The sequence below is a fragment of the Manacus vitellinus genome, unplaced genomic scaffold (assembly GCF_001715985.3).
Source record: "Manacus vitellinus isolate BGI_N305 unplaced genomic scaffold, ASM171598v3 scaffold_1_pilon, whole genome shotgun sequence".
In the NCBI taxonomy this organism is placed as follows: domain Eukaryota; kingdom Metazoa; phylum Chordata; class Aves; order Passeriformes; family Pipridae; genus Manacus; species Manacus vitellinus.
In genome coordinates, this window is record NW_021939396.1 from 39,137,673 (window position 1) to 39,153,287 (window position 15,615).

At 36.7% G+C, this 15,615-nt stretch overlaps 1 protein-coding gene across 2 annotated transcripts in view; it reads left to right on the plus strand.

Annotated features, from left to right (window-relative positions):
* The window catches only part of ATP6V1H (ATPase H+ transporting V1 subunit H), a 48,739-nt gene that overhangs the window by 14,655 nt on the left and 18,469 nt on the right, over window positions 1-15,615 (plus strand). For both annotated transcript variants that reach the window (XM_018080257.2, XM_029959402.1), the window contains exons 5-11: window positions 735-848; window positions 4,088-4,192; window positions 5,247-5,300; window positions 7,857-7,954; window positions 9,406-9,598; window positions 12,607-12,785; window positions 13,444-13,569. In XM_018080257.2, coding sequence (XP_017935746.1) covers window positions 735-848; window positions 4,088-4,192; window positions 5,247-5,300; window positions 7,857-7,954; window positions 9,406-9,598; window positions 12,607-12,785; window positions 13,444-13,569 — 869 coding nt within the window. The remainder of the gene's footprint in view (window positions 1-734; window positions 849-4,087; window positions 4,193-5,246; window positions 5,301-7,856; window positions 7,955-9,405; window positions 9,599-12,606; window positions 12,786-13,443; window positions 13,570-15,615) is intronic.

The following is a 15,615-nucleotide window of genomic DNA, read 5'->3' on the forward strand; positions in this document are numbered from 1 at the left end:
GCCTGCTTTAAGGAGAACTGTAATAGCTACTTTGCACAGTGATTATTAGGTGAAATACTAAAAGGCTGTGCACAGTGCCCAGGTTCAGGTACTTACGGTCACATATGGTTCAGTATAGAGGCCCTGGGGAACAGACTTCTGGTGGCTGTGCTCTCTCTTAGGTATGCAGGTTGCCTGAGAACTGCTGAATTAGTTGTAGCCTCATCTGGTAGAGAAGGGCTCACTTCCCATTGAGAGGAATAGAGAGGCAGGGCTAGTTTATGCCTCTGAAGTTTCACTTGTAGCACATGGAGCCAAGGTGAACAACAGGCTCATGTCTAGAAGTAGCAATACATGGAAAACTTTGTACGGACTTTAGTCATGCATAATTGATTGGATGAAGAGTAGTGTTCCTCTTAAAAAATGACAGTAATTGTCTTGTTTCTCATTTCTCTCATTCTACTTACTACTTCAAACGGATATATCCATTTTTGCTCAAGCAGGTGTTAAGAGTGCTGAGATATAACCAGGGTTTCAAGGTTTGTTTCCCCTGGGCCAAATCTCTAACCATAATGTTGAAGTGCTGAAATGAACTGTATCCACAAGTAATTGTCAAACCAAAAAATTTCCATGGGCTCTTACATGCCAGGATGTGCTCTGATAACATGTGCCAACTTAACAAGGAGCAAATAACTGCGTTAATGTTGAATGCTTTTGCAAGTCCGTCATCTTTTCCCCTCTCCTAATTTTTGCAGGAAAATCATCAGCGTGTTTGCATCTTCTTTGATTATGCAAAACGTGGCAAAAACACTGCATGGTCTTATTTTCTGCCGATGTTGAATCGACAAGATCTCTTCACTGTGCATATGGTAAGTTTTAAATCTGAAGATGGCAGCAGAAAATGCTGGTTCTGTTTTTCTTTGTAAGATTTTGGATTTTGAAGCTAAACTTCTGCCTGACCTGTAAAGTTTTCCTCTTGCACTCTAGATGAGTCATTCTTAATACAGGCTTCATTTAGCCACGTTTTAGAAACAAGAGTTACATTGTTTACTGACTTTTTTTTTTCTGGGAGATTAGAGCAGGTTTAAAAACTCGGAAAAGTAAGGATTTTAGACATAATTAAGTACAGGAAGACATACCTGAAAAACTGACTTCTATCAGAACTGCCCGTCAATACTCCTCATGCTGTACAAATACTAGAATTTAAGTTTTCATCCTGTACAAGGAAAATATCTTTACCTTGATAAACCTTATTTTCTCATATACTTGAACTACCAGACGATTCACTGAAAGCTGTGCAAGTGCTGCTCAGCAGCAGCTAAAACACTGATATGTTATCAGCATTGTTTTGGGCACCAGTCTAAACCACAACATCGTATGGACTGCTATGAAGAAAATTAAGTCCATCCTAGTCAAACTCAGTACAATCATATTGTCCTAGTTAGGACAGCTGAGATCAATTCATCATGGTGGGTGTAACCCAAAACTGTATTCTATAGCCTTCCATGTCATTTCCCAGAAACTAGACTATTGTTGTCAATAGACTATTCGCACCCTCTGCCCATAGAGCCTGACTCCTCAGGCTATAAACTAGGTGTTAAGAGGCCTGTGAGATAGGAGGATGTTTCTGTCCTCACACCCTTTGTGGAACTCCCCGCCCTGAGGGGAGCACTGAACATTCCTGCCTGAACTGGAGGATATATAATCTTGGAGTTTTGGAACATTTTTCAACCCACTCGTGGGATCCAGAGGACGGCTGCATCTCATCGCTCTCAACCAGACTTAGACCACCACTGGACTGCGATCACCAGTTTGGCCAGACTGCAGCAGCTCTCCCACCAGCAGGTTCTTCCCCTCTCCCTTTACTTTGGACTCAAACAGGGCCCAAGGAACACCACTTTGTTCAGGCCCCAGGGTACTGGGTTTTACATTTGGGTTTCTGTGGGTTGAGACCAATTGTTTGTTTGTATTATTGTACTTACTGTATTATTTTAATAAATTGTTATTCTGACTTATAATCTCTCCTTTGAGTTGGGTTCATTCCCCCTGCTGGTTAACTTTTAAACCAGCACACATATGCAGTGTATGGTTTCTGCTGTGTTTTGAGCTACTGGGTGTTGGTTGTGTATATGGAGTAACTTTTCTGGAATTCTTTTGTCATCAGTGGTAAGAACTGGCTATTTCATATTGACAGGGTTTTTTTCCTTGTGGGGCAAACATATGGCTGTATTACTGTAAATTCCTAGTGAAGACCATAGTTTCCACCAGTGAAACTTACATTATGGCTTGAAGAGGAGAAAGCTGCATGGCTGTGAATTGTTCTTCACTGCATATGTTTATGCTGGCATGAGATGGTAGAATCAAACCAGGGGCTCAAACTGCAAAACCATGTACCTGGCCTGCATTAGACTGTACTGGTGCAAGGATTCCACCAGGCAAGTCATGCTGTTTGCCCTTAGGTGTGGCCGGTGCAACCCTGTTTGGGGCTGTGCTGCCACTTGAACAGTTAGCTGGCCTGTTCTCAAGGAAAATGTCAGGCTTGCCTTTTTTTTTTTTTTCTTCTTCTTCTTCTTTTCCTTTTGTTTCTTTTTCTTTTTTTAAATCTAACTGATTGACTGTGTGGATGTGAATCAGGTTTCTTTGTGCAGCTGAGGGAGGAGGTGGCTGGGGTTTTTCTTGTTAGTGTAGTTTGTTTCTTGGTTTATTTGGTGGTAATGCTGCTGAACACCCATCCTGCAAAACTGCAGTTTGAGCAAGTTCAGACAATTTTGACTTCCCAAATATGCAGGTAAAATCTGATTTTTTTGGCCTCTTGCAGTGCCAACTAATTAGTCTCCCTGGAATGGTGGCTTTTAAATGTGTGGAATGGAAATTTTCATCTTCAGCATTTCTTTACTCAGAGAGTATCTGTGTTTTTCAGATAACATTTCCTTTAGGTACTGCAGAGAACCTCATGTGAAGTGAATCCACTTTAAAACACTGAGTTTACTGCCTTATTATACCTTTTCATAACCCTTGTGCATATTTTTTTTAAGCACGTGAATGTTTTCTAAACCAAGTTTTAGGATTGTGTAATCTTTGTTGTTTTTATTTTATTTTCCTCCTTATTATGCATACTGGAATACTTTTGTTACCACATCATTGCATTTACCTAGCCAGATAAAAATACTTACCCTCTGTCTAGGCTTAAATTCTGCTAAGCATAAATGGTCTCTCATTTGTGGGCCAGGTAGCAGTTTTAACTCAGGAGCACGGTAGACTAGAGAGCTAATGTCTTGTAAAGCTGGAGGGATTTTACAGGGTTATTTGATTGCGTTCAGAAGGGGATTTGATGCATTTTAGTGTAGAGATCTTGTTCCAGACTCTCACTTGTAATCCTCTGGAAATCGGCGGTGGTGGTGCTGCACATGTGAATGCAGTGAAGTGGAAAGGTGCCTGGAATAGTCTCCTCACTGCATCATGGAGCTGTATACAGGCAAATGAACCCCTACTTCAGTAGTTTATTGATTACACTGCTTTTTTATATCTAAGCTGGCTCAAATGTTTTTGCAAATAAGTTGCAGGCTACAACATAGATTTACTTCAAATATAATTTGGAGAGGCTGACATAGAAATATACTGTTGTTTCAAGTATTCTTGAGCCATAGGCATCATGAAAATTTTTAACCTGACTACATTTTTACTCCTCAACTTCATTCTTAAATTCTACCTTCCCTTTGGGTTTCGTTTTTGCTTTTCAAGCCTGCTCACGCGTGTTAGGCCATTAAGTGTTACTGTTGATCAATTCTGACTGTAATGGTGTCCTACAGCAGTAGCCCATTGATAGCTTCCATCCATCTTCTGAGTTCTTCATTGGTACCTTGTGAACTTCAGCAGCTATGAGTAACAGATAATACTGTGAAAAGAAACCAGTTACTGGAAGTAGAAGCAGCAGAAAGCTGAAAAGAAACAAAATTACTAGGCACAAAGAGTCGCCTACATAGAAAACAGGTAGATTTTTTTTAAGGGACCGTTTTTTCCTTAAACTTGGTTTCCAAAGCTTATAGGACTTCTCACTGAATTCTGAAATTGTTGTGTTTGAAAAATCTGTTTATTATTATTTTTTCAGGCAGCAAGAATTATTGCCAAACTGGCTGCTTGGGGAAGGGAGCTTATGGAAGGCAGTGACCTGAATTACTATTTCAACTGGATTAAAACCCAACTCAGTTCACAGGTAAAAAGCTTCTGTTTAGACATTACAGTGACTTTGAAAACATTTTCTAAGAATATTAGCATATAGATGTGCAAACAAGAGGTATAGTTTTAGTTTTGGATTTTTTTAAATGAAATTTTACTTTGTCATTTTTAAAAATAAATATCTTTTATTCAAGCATGTAGTTTTTAACTTAGTATTTTACATTTTCTACTCTAGTCCTTGAAATTTAAATTTTAAATAAGTAAAGCTTTTTTCCTTTTCTGTTAACAATAATTTTTCTTCTGGACACTGAGAAAATATGTGATGGGGGTTTTTGTCTTGCCTCCGTTGTTTTGGTTATCAGAACTTTTTACTAGGAAGAAAAATCTCATGGCAGCAGGAATTGAATGTCAAAAGTCTTTTCCAGTTGACTGTAGTATAAAGCTTTTATTTTTAGTCTTGTCTCTTGAAATTAAATAAATTCTGGCTTTTTTGGGCATCATTTTACGGTAGTAGCTCAGTATGAACTGCTTACTTCTAGCTTCTGCTTCAAAGATAATACATTCTCCTTTGTGTTCATTTTTGCAGATTTTTCCTTCAAAAACCTAGTGATATATCATTCTCTAAGGTAGTGTTGTAGCAGAAGTGCACTCTGGAGAGTGGAGAAACATTCAGTAGATTTAGTAATTGTGTATTTTTCATAGTTTTCTAAACTGGGTTTATTAAAAAGGAGTTTTATATTTTTTCCTTTGAAAGTACTATCTTAAAATTGGAATTTCCTTCAGAAAGATTCAAGACAACAGCTTTCAAATTCTAAGTTGAATATGTCTTGAGTAAATCTGTACATAAATAAAAATTAAATCTTGATATATGAGAATCAGGTTCAAGCATATTTTTCTAGACACAAAGTGTGCATGGGAAATAAATATAATACATTATGATAATGTGTTGAGCAGGAAAACTATCTAATAGATTCTAAATCTGTTCTTTTTCTATGACTAGAGAGACTGGAGAACCAGAAGAAACTTGGTAACAGCTGTTCCTTAGGGGTGAAAGACAGGTCTGAGTTTAAACTTTTTAATTTTTTTGCTAGAAACTACGTGGTACGGGGGGTTCTGTGGAAACAGGAGCAGTCTCTACAAGTGACGTGAGTATATCTTTGAAATCTGTCAATTTGCTATTTTGGGCAGGTGATACCCACTCCTTGGATTAAGATGCAGATCTGTTCTGGTGTCAGTGATAAGAAGTACTTGGAATTTGAATTTTACAGCAGAGTGCCAGGTGATGGCGCCAAGAAACAAAAGTATTTTTAAACACTCATTTCACATTGAATGTTGGCAGTGAAAGTATATATTTTACAAGTTTGTTTGAGCTGTTAAAACTGTAGATGTATCTAGCGTTCTCTTTGTTAAAACTTGAAAAAATTATGTGAAATTAATATTTGAACAATTTTAAGTCACTGACTCAGTGGTCTTAGAGGTCTTTTCCAACCTCAATGATTCTGTGATTCAATATTGTCTGTTTAGGACGGAGCTGTTGGAGTTGTAGAAGAAACCTAAGGCTACAAAGCTTTTGGCTGTTGGGATGTTGAACTCAGAAAGGGCACATCAGATATTAAAGCTAATGTTGTCACTTAACCACTGTAGCATGAAATTGCAAGAGTGCTTTCAAAGCTGTAAGCTTCTCGTATTTGAATAGCTTGAATTCAAAGGAAAACGGATTGTCCTTTTTGCATCAGTATTTTTTTGATACTAAATTTCCTGTAGCTATAATGAGTGCTGAGCCTGGAGACGAACTGTGGCAGTTTAACAAATGCAATGATCATCCTAACAGGATTTGCTGTGATGTTGCGGCAGGATGAGGCAATTTATCTTAGTTCTTGGATGTGGAGTAGAATTCAGTTTGGTCTCTTGTTCCTTTTGCAACCTGAAAGTGTTCACAGCTTTTCAAAAGACTTAACCTGGAATTTGTTGTTCTTCTAAGTGTAATCATTGCTTTAAAGTTCTAATTTTCTGTAGAGAAGAGCATTTTAAATTGCCATCTGTCTACTGTTTAAAGTAGGAAAGATGAAAGACTGTTATGCATGACCATGGGTAGGGGGTGAAGATGAAGTATTTCAGTCTTTCATGTGCAGATCTTTGTGCTGCCATACTGTTAGGTTTTGTTAGACTGACAGCCCTCTATCCCATAGCCTTAAAAGAGTAGATAGCTCTACAACATGCAACATCACTTACTATGGAGCTCTTCTGACTTGCTTAGAAATCTGTATTCGTTGTACTGTAGCACTGCACGGATGTGCTGTGCCACAGCAGGGTCCCAGAGCAGCAGAACTGATAGTGCAAATACGTTCTTGGGTAATTAAATTGGGCAAGTATTGTCCTAAGTTCATTAGTGTTCCAATTTCAGATCTAGCTTATGCAGGATTCTGAAGCAGCTCCTGACTAATTTATTTCAGAATAAATTAGAGATGCAGTTGTAGCATTTTATAATGAGGGCCGGAATCTATTATGAAATTTCAATTATAATAGTGTTGGAAGAGAATGCTTTTATGAAAGCAAACTCCAAGTTCAATAGTATACGGGCTGGTGATGCAGATAACTTAATATATTATTTGGGGTGGGAGAGCTGTCTATGTTTATAGCTGTTTTCTTTGCATGGGGTGTGAAAGTGAATACTTACCCAGGGAAATGAGTGTTCTGTATGATGATTTGGGCCTAGAGGTTCAGACTTAGTTTTTACATAAAGGTCTTGAATCTCTCATGAGAGAGAAACAGGATGAGTTACTCTTAATTTTAAATTCTGCTTATTGTCTCTTCTCTTTTCATATGGGATCACCTAGTTTCTTTACTTCATTAAATGTTTGAAAGCTTTGACCTTATATTATGTGAATGAGCTACCATAAAACTTTCAAAACACTTTGTAAAGAGAAAGGCTTATAGGAAAAAAAGCCCCAACCAACATTTTCTCAGCAGCGTATCTGAGTGTTAGTGAAGATAATGCTGACAATTGAGTAAGAAGAGAGAAAAATATGCTATTTCTGTTGTACCTTTGGATTTTTCAGTTGCTGTAGTGGGAGGGACAATGTGTTGACCAAAACCCATTTTTGAACTGCAGCCCATCTTATATGTTACTACACAGAAAATACATGTTTTACTGATGAAAAACTGTTTAATGTGACTGTTCATGAATGAAAATAGAGTTAATTGGTGCATCTCATCATTTTTCTGATGGGAAAGATTTAGTCTTATTCTTTTCTTAGCACATGTTTTTCTGGTGGCATTGTTTTTGTCTAAATACACATCTCATTATGATAAGTATGGTACTCTGTGGCAAATGCATAGCAAAATTGACAATTGTAAGGGCACCACTGCTGTTTTGAGTTGGAGTGGGAAGAACCTAAGCTCAAGATTCCTGTTTGCTGATTTGTTTTCCAAAGTTTGCTCAGTGGAATAACAGTTGACTCTCTGGATGAAAGGGCTCTGACAAGTATAATCAAGCAGAAGACAGCTTTCATTCATGGATACTGAAGGAAGGCATGTTCACATGTTCTAGTAATGTCAAGTGGTATCACTTGTGTAACACTTCTTTAGTATTCAGAACTCTTCTTGGTTTATACCAGTAAAGCCTAATTTGGAAAACTGAAGTTCAGCACTTAGTACCTAACTCTTCTTGTAAGAAATGTCGTGTTGTTCTCTTCACCCAGAGTTCTCAGTATGTACAATGTGTTGCTGGATGTCTGCAGCTGATGCTCAGGGTCAATGAATATCGCTTTGCATGGGTAGAAGCAGATGGAGTAAATTGGTGAGCATCTATTTCAATTTATATGGATATACTTGCACCTACAATAGCACGTTCCCCAGTGACCTTTTTTGCAATAGAACTCTTGTAGTAGACAGCTGTTCTGTTTTGGATACAATGAGGTTTGTTTTCAAACATTAACACAGTCAAATAGACAAATGAAACTTGCAATGTTGATGCTTTAATGCTACTTTCCTTTTCAAGAAGAACTGCTTAAATATGTATCTGAAGGGAAAGGTACCCATTTGTCTTCAGCTGAAGGTGCACTGTTTATTATGTAATAGAACAAGGACTAATGAAATGAGTTTCTGCTAATCATCCTTGTCTTTGAGTTTGGAAGTGTTCAGTCTGAAAACATTAATGAAAGGAGAAATTTTCTAGAGCTAAGCTCAATTTTTTGCCACACGTGACTTCAAGTAAGTCTTTCATTTATCCAGATTCTCTTAATAAATAGCTTTGTGTGAGGCTAGGATGGTAGCACTAAACTTATTTAAAAGATGCTTGTCTATAAACAATTTTTCTGCCATTCATGCCTCTGTTGGGGGTTGTTGCTATATGATTTGCACTTTAATGAAAAATACCCCTGTATCCTGAAATGGAGAAAAGTCAAAGTTGCCAGTGAAGTAAAATTTCAGATGAAGTTCATGTGTGTCAAGATGACACTATTGATGCAGCCTTTTTCACAAAGGAGGCTTTTTAATTAAGTATTAATTAAGTAAGCCTGTGTTTCAACAAATTTGAATTTGTCTTAAACTTGATAGCAGTGATTTTGAACACAGATTATTTTTTAAGTTTAGGTTGAGTTAGCTATTTCATGATGGACCTGGAAATTGCTTATTAAATTTTAAAAACTTCAGCTGAGCACATCTTCTGCATGATTTCTTCTTGGAGATCTTGATATTATTTATTTCTAGCAGTACTTTGTATATTTTTGTCTATGAGCCATTTTCTGAGAACTCACTGTTAAGTAATGAGTACTTCAGCTCATTTCAGACACTCCTGTGGAGAGGTACAATTAAGAAAACAAGTTCAATTTGTGTAGATTTTGTTCTGTCTGTTTACTCCTCCTTAACTCTGAGGGAGTTGCTGTGTGTTTTTCTGTTTCTCCTAGAATGACAAATAATGCACTAAACATGCCAGGGGAAAAAGTGTCCTGGTGAACCTGAAGATGGATACAGTACCACATCGGTTCACATGGGAAAAGCTGCTTTATGGCTCTCAGGCTAAGGAGAAACTAACTATATCTTTAGAAGACAACTTTCTGAACATTGTACAATTCTGTACAATGATAAGCAGTGATGCAGGATACTGTGAAGTGTGCACTGTATGCTCATCCTCAGCAGCTCTTTCCAATAAGTTCCTGTTAACCATTTGTTTTAATGTTTCAGGGTGGAAATCTGCAGTCTATAGAGTCATTATTTAAAAATTAAATGTGTACTATGTCAATTTTTCAGCATCATGGGTGTCTTGAGCAACAAATGTGGTTTCCAGCTCCAGTATCAGATGATTTTCTGTGTGTGGCTGCTGGCATTTAGCCCTCAAATGTGTGAATATCTTAGACGGTATAATATTGTCCCAGTGCTGTCGGATATTCTTCAGGAATCTGTCAAAGAGAAAGTAACTAGAATCATTCTTGCAGCATTTCGGGTAAGTACCTGTTGACTGCAATGAGGCTGTGCTTCTCTCCCGAATTCCTAGGTCTGGAATGTTGCTGATGGACAGCTGTTTGTGCTGGGCCACATTAGTAAACTGGATTGAAAGCTTAATTCTCCTTTTTTTTTCTTTTTTTTTTTTTTGTGTGAGCTGAGGTTTGCTACAGGTAATAGACATGCTATTACAAGTAATAGATGTCTGCTATTCAATGTGTTCTTAAAATAAGGTTGACTAAAAAAACTAAACTATGTTAACACAGTCACTAGTGATTTCTTTTTCTAATTCAAGATTCTTTTTTCTATTTGTACTAGTGTAAAACAATTTAGTTACTAATACCTGATAAATTTTGCCTTAGGAAGCTTTAATTAGCAAAATACTACTTTGAACACACACGTGTTTGTCCAACTGAGAAATTATTTTTATCTGCTAGTCCAAAAATCTCCTTTTGGTGGCTGTGTCAAGACAAACGAGAACATCCATGTAAGAGTGATTAGTTGGTTTACTGTGTCTGCATTACCTGAAATCACTGATCCTATTTCAGATAAATTGGGATAACTGAGTACCTGGGCTTGATGTTTTCAATGTGAGAGTACTATTTTATGTTCATGGATGCTAATAGTTTTACGTGCATGCTTGTCAAGTGTCTTTGTGAGTAATACAGGAATGCTATAACAACTCAAAATTCTGTTTTAAAACAGGATGATCTTGGAAACTTTGTTTTCCTCGGTGTTGATTGTGTTTGTTCTAATAGTAAGCATTTCAAGCAAATTAGGAAGAGGAGAGGGGAATTGTTGTTTGCTGACTGGCTGATTAGAAATAATAAGGTGTGTGAAGGTGCTTACTCTTTTTATCTGAAAACATCTGCCACTGAAAAATTTCTGGATAAGGCGGATTGTAAGAATATGCCATTTTTCCGATTGAAGGAATACAGTGGTGTGAGGTCTCAGTGGGGGCTTTTCTTAATATGTAGACCTCTGTTGTAGTGTTCTTTACAATCTCAGTGTCAGGATTAAGCAGGGACATATAGCAAGATGGATTGGAAAAAAAATAAAAAAAAAAAAGAAGTTGAGGGGGTCAGCAGTTTATATCCAGCTTCTTCCAATTCTGAGGTCATAAAAAGTAGGACAAATAGTAGCTAGCTCTTAGATTTGATGTGTTTTGCAAGAAGAGAAAAAAAATGAAGCCAAGTTTGATTTTTGTTTTTAATAAGTAAAGGCTAAGAAAGAATTAAGGTGGTTCTGTTACAGGCTTTGGGGAATGTAATTTAGCTGTTTTCTTTTGCCAATGTTAAAGACTCGTGTTGGCATGAAAATGAGTTGTACACAGGCAACCAGGAAAATAATAGATGAGAAATTAGACATCAGAGTTCTGAAGCAACATTAAAACTGGCAGAATAGACAAAATAGCCCTTTTCCCATGTGAGGTGCTACAATATCAGTTTATGGGGTATGGGGGAAAAAAAAGGGTGAATTGCATAAAAGACTAGACTTGATTCCCCAAATCTACCTATGCCTTACTGAAGGTGTGTCATGAGTCTTGACAACTTGTATGTCTTTTCTACTACTTGATTTCTCCTAATTTGACCTATTTTACCTCTTTGTCAATTGCCTCAAGTATATCATGTTAATGTAATAATTCTTTCTATAAAGCAATAAATATTGGGTACTTCTGTCTCTTTCAATTGCTTTCTTTACCTGTAAATTTTTTTCCCCTCATTTTTCATACTTTTATTGTCTTTTATATCTGTTTCCTGCCTGTAACTAATTTCGTACCTTAAGGTTTTGTTTTTCATCACTGAGTGGTTTACTGATCCATTCTATTTAGTCACCTGTTCAGTTTGTATTTTGTTATCATATCCTTTCAATTTCACTATGTAAAGCTTGAATATCTCACTGTTACATGAGGTGGATAATAATATTTGGAGTAGCTTTCACATCTGCCTGCAATTCTCTTAACTAGGAGTTCTTTGGAAACTTTGTCTACCTTCTCCTTGAACTTGAATTGTCTTTTAAGATTTGTCCTTTTGCTCTCATTAGCACTTTTAAGTAGTTTTGCTTTACTTCCTCTGAATTACCTTTTACTTCTCTTACTGAAGTAGAAACTGGGGTGGGGGTTTTTTTTGCACATTAAATCTAATTGTATGTGACCATTAAAAGCAGTAATATAACTTACTTTTAGTTTGCAAGTTTTAACATTGATTTGCAGTGTTTTGTCTTGCTAACTAATAGGATGTCTGTTATCTAAGAAACCTTGTATGTAATAGTTCTGTGACATGAGAGTGATGCAGTCAAATTCCTTCTATGTAGTTTCATTGCTTATTTCTGGTACATGTTTTCTTATTTATAGGAACACATGTTTTGTTTGTTAAGGACTTCATCTTTATATGAGATTCATGTTTTCAGCTTTATCAAAAAGTGCAGGTGGCCAGCTCTGATTCAACAATGTAATTGAAGCTGATTAAATTGAGTAGAAATGTAATGAATAAATGACATTGGAACCTGACTGTTACATACTGTGCTTGTGATTCCAGTCTTACCAACAAGCTTCTGTTTGAATAAAAATGTCTATTTGGAATATTCCCAAATTTGAAAGGAGCTACTTTAATCCAGATGGTAACCCTTCAGTTGGAAACATGACTTCAGGTTGTTTTGGGGTTTTTTTTTTAAGACTTTTTTGCTTTGTGCTGTTGCTGCACAGAAAGCTAAAATGATAATTCAAGATAAAATAAGGTATTTATGGCAGAGATTCTGGTATTTGGGATATAAACCTGCTCTTTTTTCTTTGAATAGTCTTTGTAGTCACTCTGATTTGATGTGGAAAATGTTAAAAAAAAGTGAATTAATACTTTCTAATATTGAAGAGAGAGATTATTTCAGGAAGTGGTCAGTTCTGTCACTTACTAAATTAAAAAGTGCCAATAAGAATTTCTTAAAAATACCACTTTGTTTCAAGGTAGTCTTTTTTATAAAAACCCAAAAATAAATACATCTTTACTTCTCTAGAATTTGTTAGAGAAATCTACTGAGAGAGAAACTCGCCAAGAATATGCCCTTGCCATGATTCAGTGTAAGGTTTTAAAGCAGCTAGAGAATCTGGATCAGCAGAAATATGATGATGAAGACATAAGTGAAGATATCAAATTTCTACTGGACAAGCTCGGCGAGAGCGTGCAGGACCTTAGGTATGCTTTGCATTGTGAACTTTAAAAAAAAAAGGCAATTGTATGGGCTTTGGTAAAACTTTTTTCCTTTGTAAGGCTAAATAATCTACAGAATTATGATATGTAAATACTAGTTGGTAAGGTAGAACATACAGAGATGCTGGTTGTATATAATAGTTTTCTGTTGTAAGGGAGTAGAGGCTGAATAGAACATAAATCATCTTTTAGATGTATGCTCTAGTGCTTACCTAGTTCTTGCTTTTGTGCCTACACTGAAGTGCCTATTGTAGTTCATGTCAAAGGTTTAATTGGATGGAAAGCAAAGACTGGGATCCTTGACTGAGGAAGTTTAAAGCCTAAAAAACTGGCAAAATAGCTAATTAAATTCCAAAATGTCGCATTCTAGTGGCTTGGATTTTTCCCTTTTTTTTTTTCTTTAGGAATAGTGTTCTGGAGTGAATAGAGAGGCATGTTTGAAAACAAATTTTTCATCTTGCCTTTCATGCACTTTCTTATTAATAAAATGTTGAGACGGAACAGTTCTCATGCTCTGCAGATCACCAACTTCTAAATGTGTCATAGCAATTTATGCTCCAGCTTTGTTAGGGACAGGTTGGGCATGTGATTCAGACTGTTCATACAAACTTAGCCAGTATATCATTTACATCTTGTGTCACAGCTCCTTTGATGAATACAGTTCTGAGCTCAAGTCAGGAAGACTGGAGTGGAGTCCTGTGCACAAGTCTGAGAAGTTTTGGCGGGAGAATGCTGTAAGACTAAATGAGAAGAATTATGAACTGCTCAAGTAAGTTTTCAAGTCTTGAATCACATAGTTCTGTAATATTTTTTGTGTTTAACTGAACCTGTATCTAAGACAGGTTTTACATTTCAAGATGAAGTAATGTCTAGAATGAAAGCAAGTCAGAACATCATACATATTTTAGAATGTATGGTCCTTACTCATGTATTGGTTGTTTTCTTCAAAAGCAGAATTGTTTATTTGCTTTTGCTGGTCAAAGTGTATCTATGATAGAGGGAATATCTCTAGGTTAACTTGTGTGCAGATTTGTGCCATTGACTCTTTTCATGCTTCCATTTGAAAGACAGCTATGCTAAGTGATGTAAATAAAAGTGTTTTTAATATACCTTAGTGGTTGTGTGGTGATGTTGGTCCGAGTAATGAACTCCCACCTTGAATATTTGGGGGCTGAGAGTTGTGGTACTGTTCCATGGAAAATCTGACTTGCTGCATTACATTCCAGTCTGTCTATTTTGTCTTGGGACTGTGTTTGGAGTACATAGGTTGTTAGACAAAATGAAGTGGAAGCTCATATTTTCTTTTGGAGTCAAGGACTGATTTGCAGACTTAGGAAATTATGTACTGAAAAGATGTCTAGGTCTTAAGTAGCTTGTAAGAGCTCTTAGTTGTTTAACTGCAGTGTCATTAACTGATAATATGTGGTGTTCTTTCAGTTCAGGGTTTGCTAATAAGAGCCAGTCTTAACAGAAATCAGGAGGTCGAGTGCAGCGTGTGAGATGTTCAAAGGCCTGGCAAGAGCAAGCTGATCCTGAGCTTTATATGCATTTCAATCTGCCCTGACACCTCACTGAAACAAGTCTGATAAGTTCCTTCCTGCAGGCATATTGCTAAATATGTCAAATTATGGAATTGAAAATTTTAGATGGTGACAACTGCAGCATGAGGTTGATGTTGAGGCTTAATATTTCCTGTAGTGATCACAGTGTTTTGCTGTATTTATCTCTCCTAGTTCTAAGACTGTTAGGTAAATTTTATGGTCTTGTGCTGCTATAAAGACAGTGATCTTCAATAGTTTGTTTAGCACTACCCAAAAAAACCCACCAAACCACCACCACAACAACAAAACCCACAAAAAAACCCGCCCACCCTCCCCCACAACGTGATGGGCACATGTGTGCACCTCAGTTCTCTTTTGCATCTTAAGGCGTTTGACGGACAATACTTATTTGCTTGAGGCTGCATAATTCTATTTCCTTATCTGTGTACTTATTAGTTTTCTAAATCTAAAATATTTACGCTACTGTTAAACTTATTTTTTTCATACCTTCCACCATTATTACCTACTTTGATGCTAGACTTGTATTTTGTTCAGCAATGTTGTATGGATCTTTAGTGTCCTATGATTAGTGTTATGGTTCAAGTTTCTACTTCTACTTCTTGTCCAAATTAAGAGGTTTTTTCATTTAAGAAGTGCTTCACCTGTCACCTTCTGGCCTCTTGGGAGGCAGTGGCTGTAGTAATTTAATTTTACCAGAATGTTCTTTAACCCACCTATTTCAACTTGCTACTAACTTTCTGTGATTAGAACACGTTTCTCATCTCACTAAGCATAGAGTAATCTAATTTTCCAGTGATCTGTGTGTTTAACCTTTTCAATTTATCAGTATAATTTTTCCCCCTTCTCATTACTTGGCTAGCGGACAGTGTTACTGGTAGCTGTTTTCCACTGAAGGCGATTTAATTACTTAATTCAAAAATGCAGACAATATTAAGAGTTGAGAAGCCATTTTCTACTTCCTACAGTTCTGGATTTCTGTGCATGCTAAGAAAACAACTAATATATGGCAATGGAGTCCTAGACAAATGTATAGCTTTCATCATGTCAGTCTCTGAGTTAGGACAGAACTGCTTTTTAGTTCAATTTATCTTGAACTCAGAACTGCTGGTCTTGAACCCAATGTATAAAAAAAGGAGAGATTTTGTAAACCTTGGTTATAGATATTTGTGGATGTGGCTCACTAAACTGACTCTGGTGAATGCTTTTAATAATGCTGTTAATAAGGGCAGGATCTCAGTTGCTTTAAGTGCAGC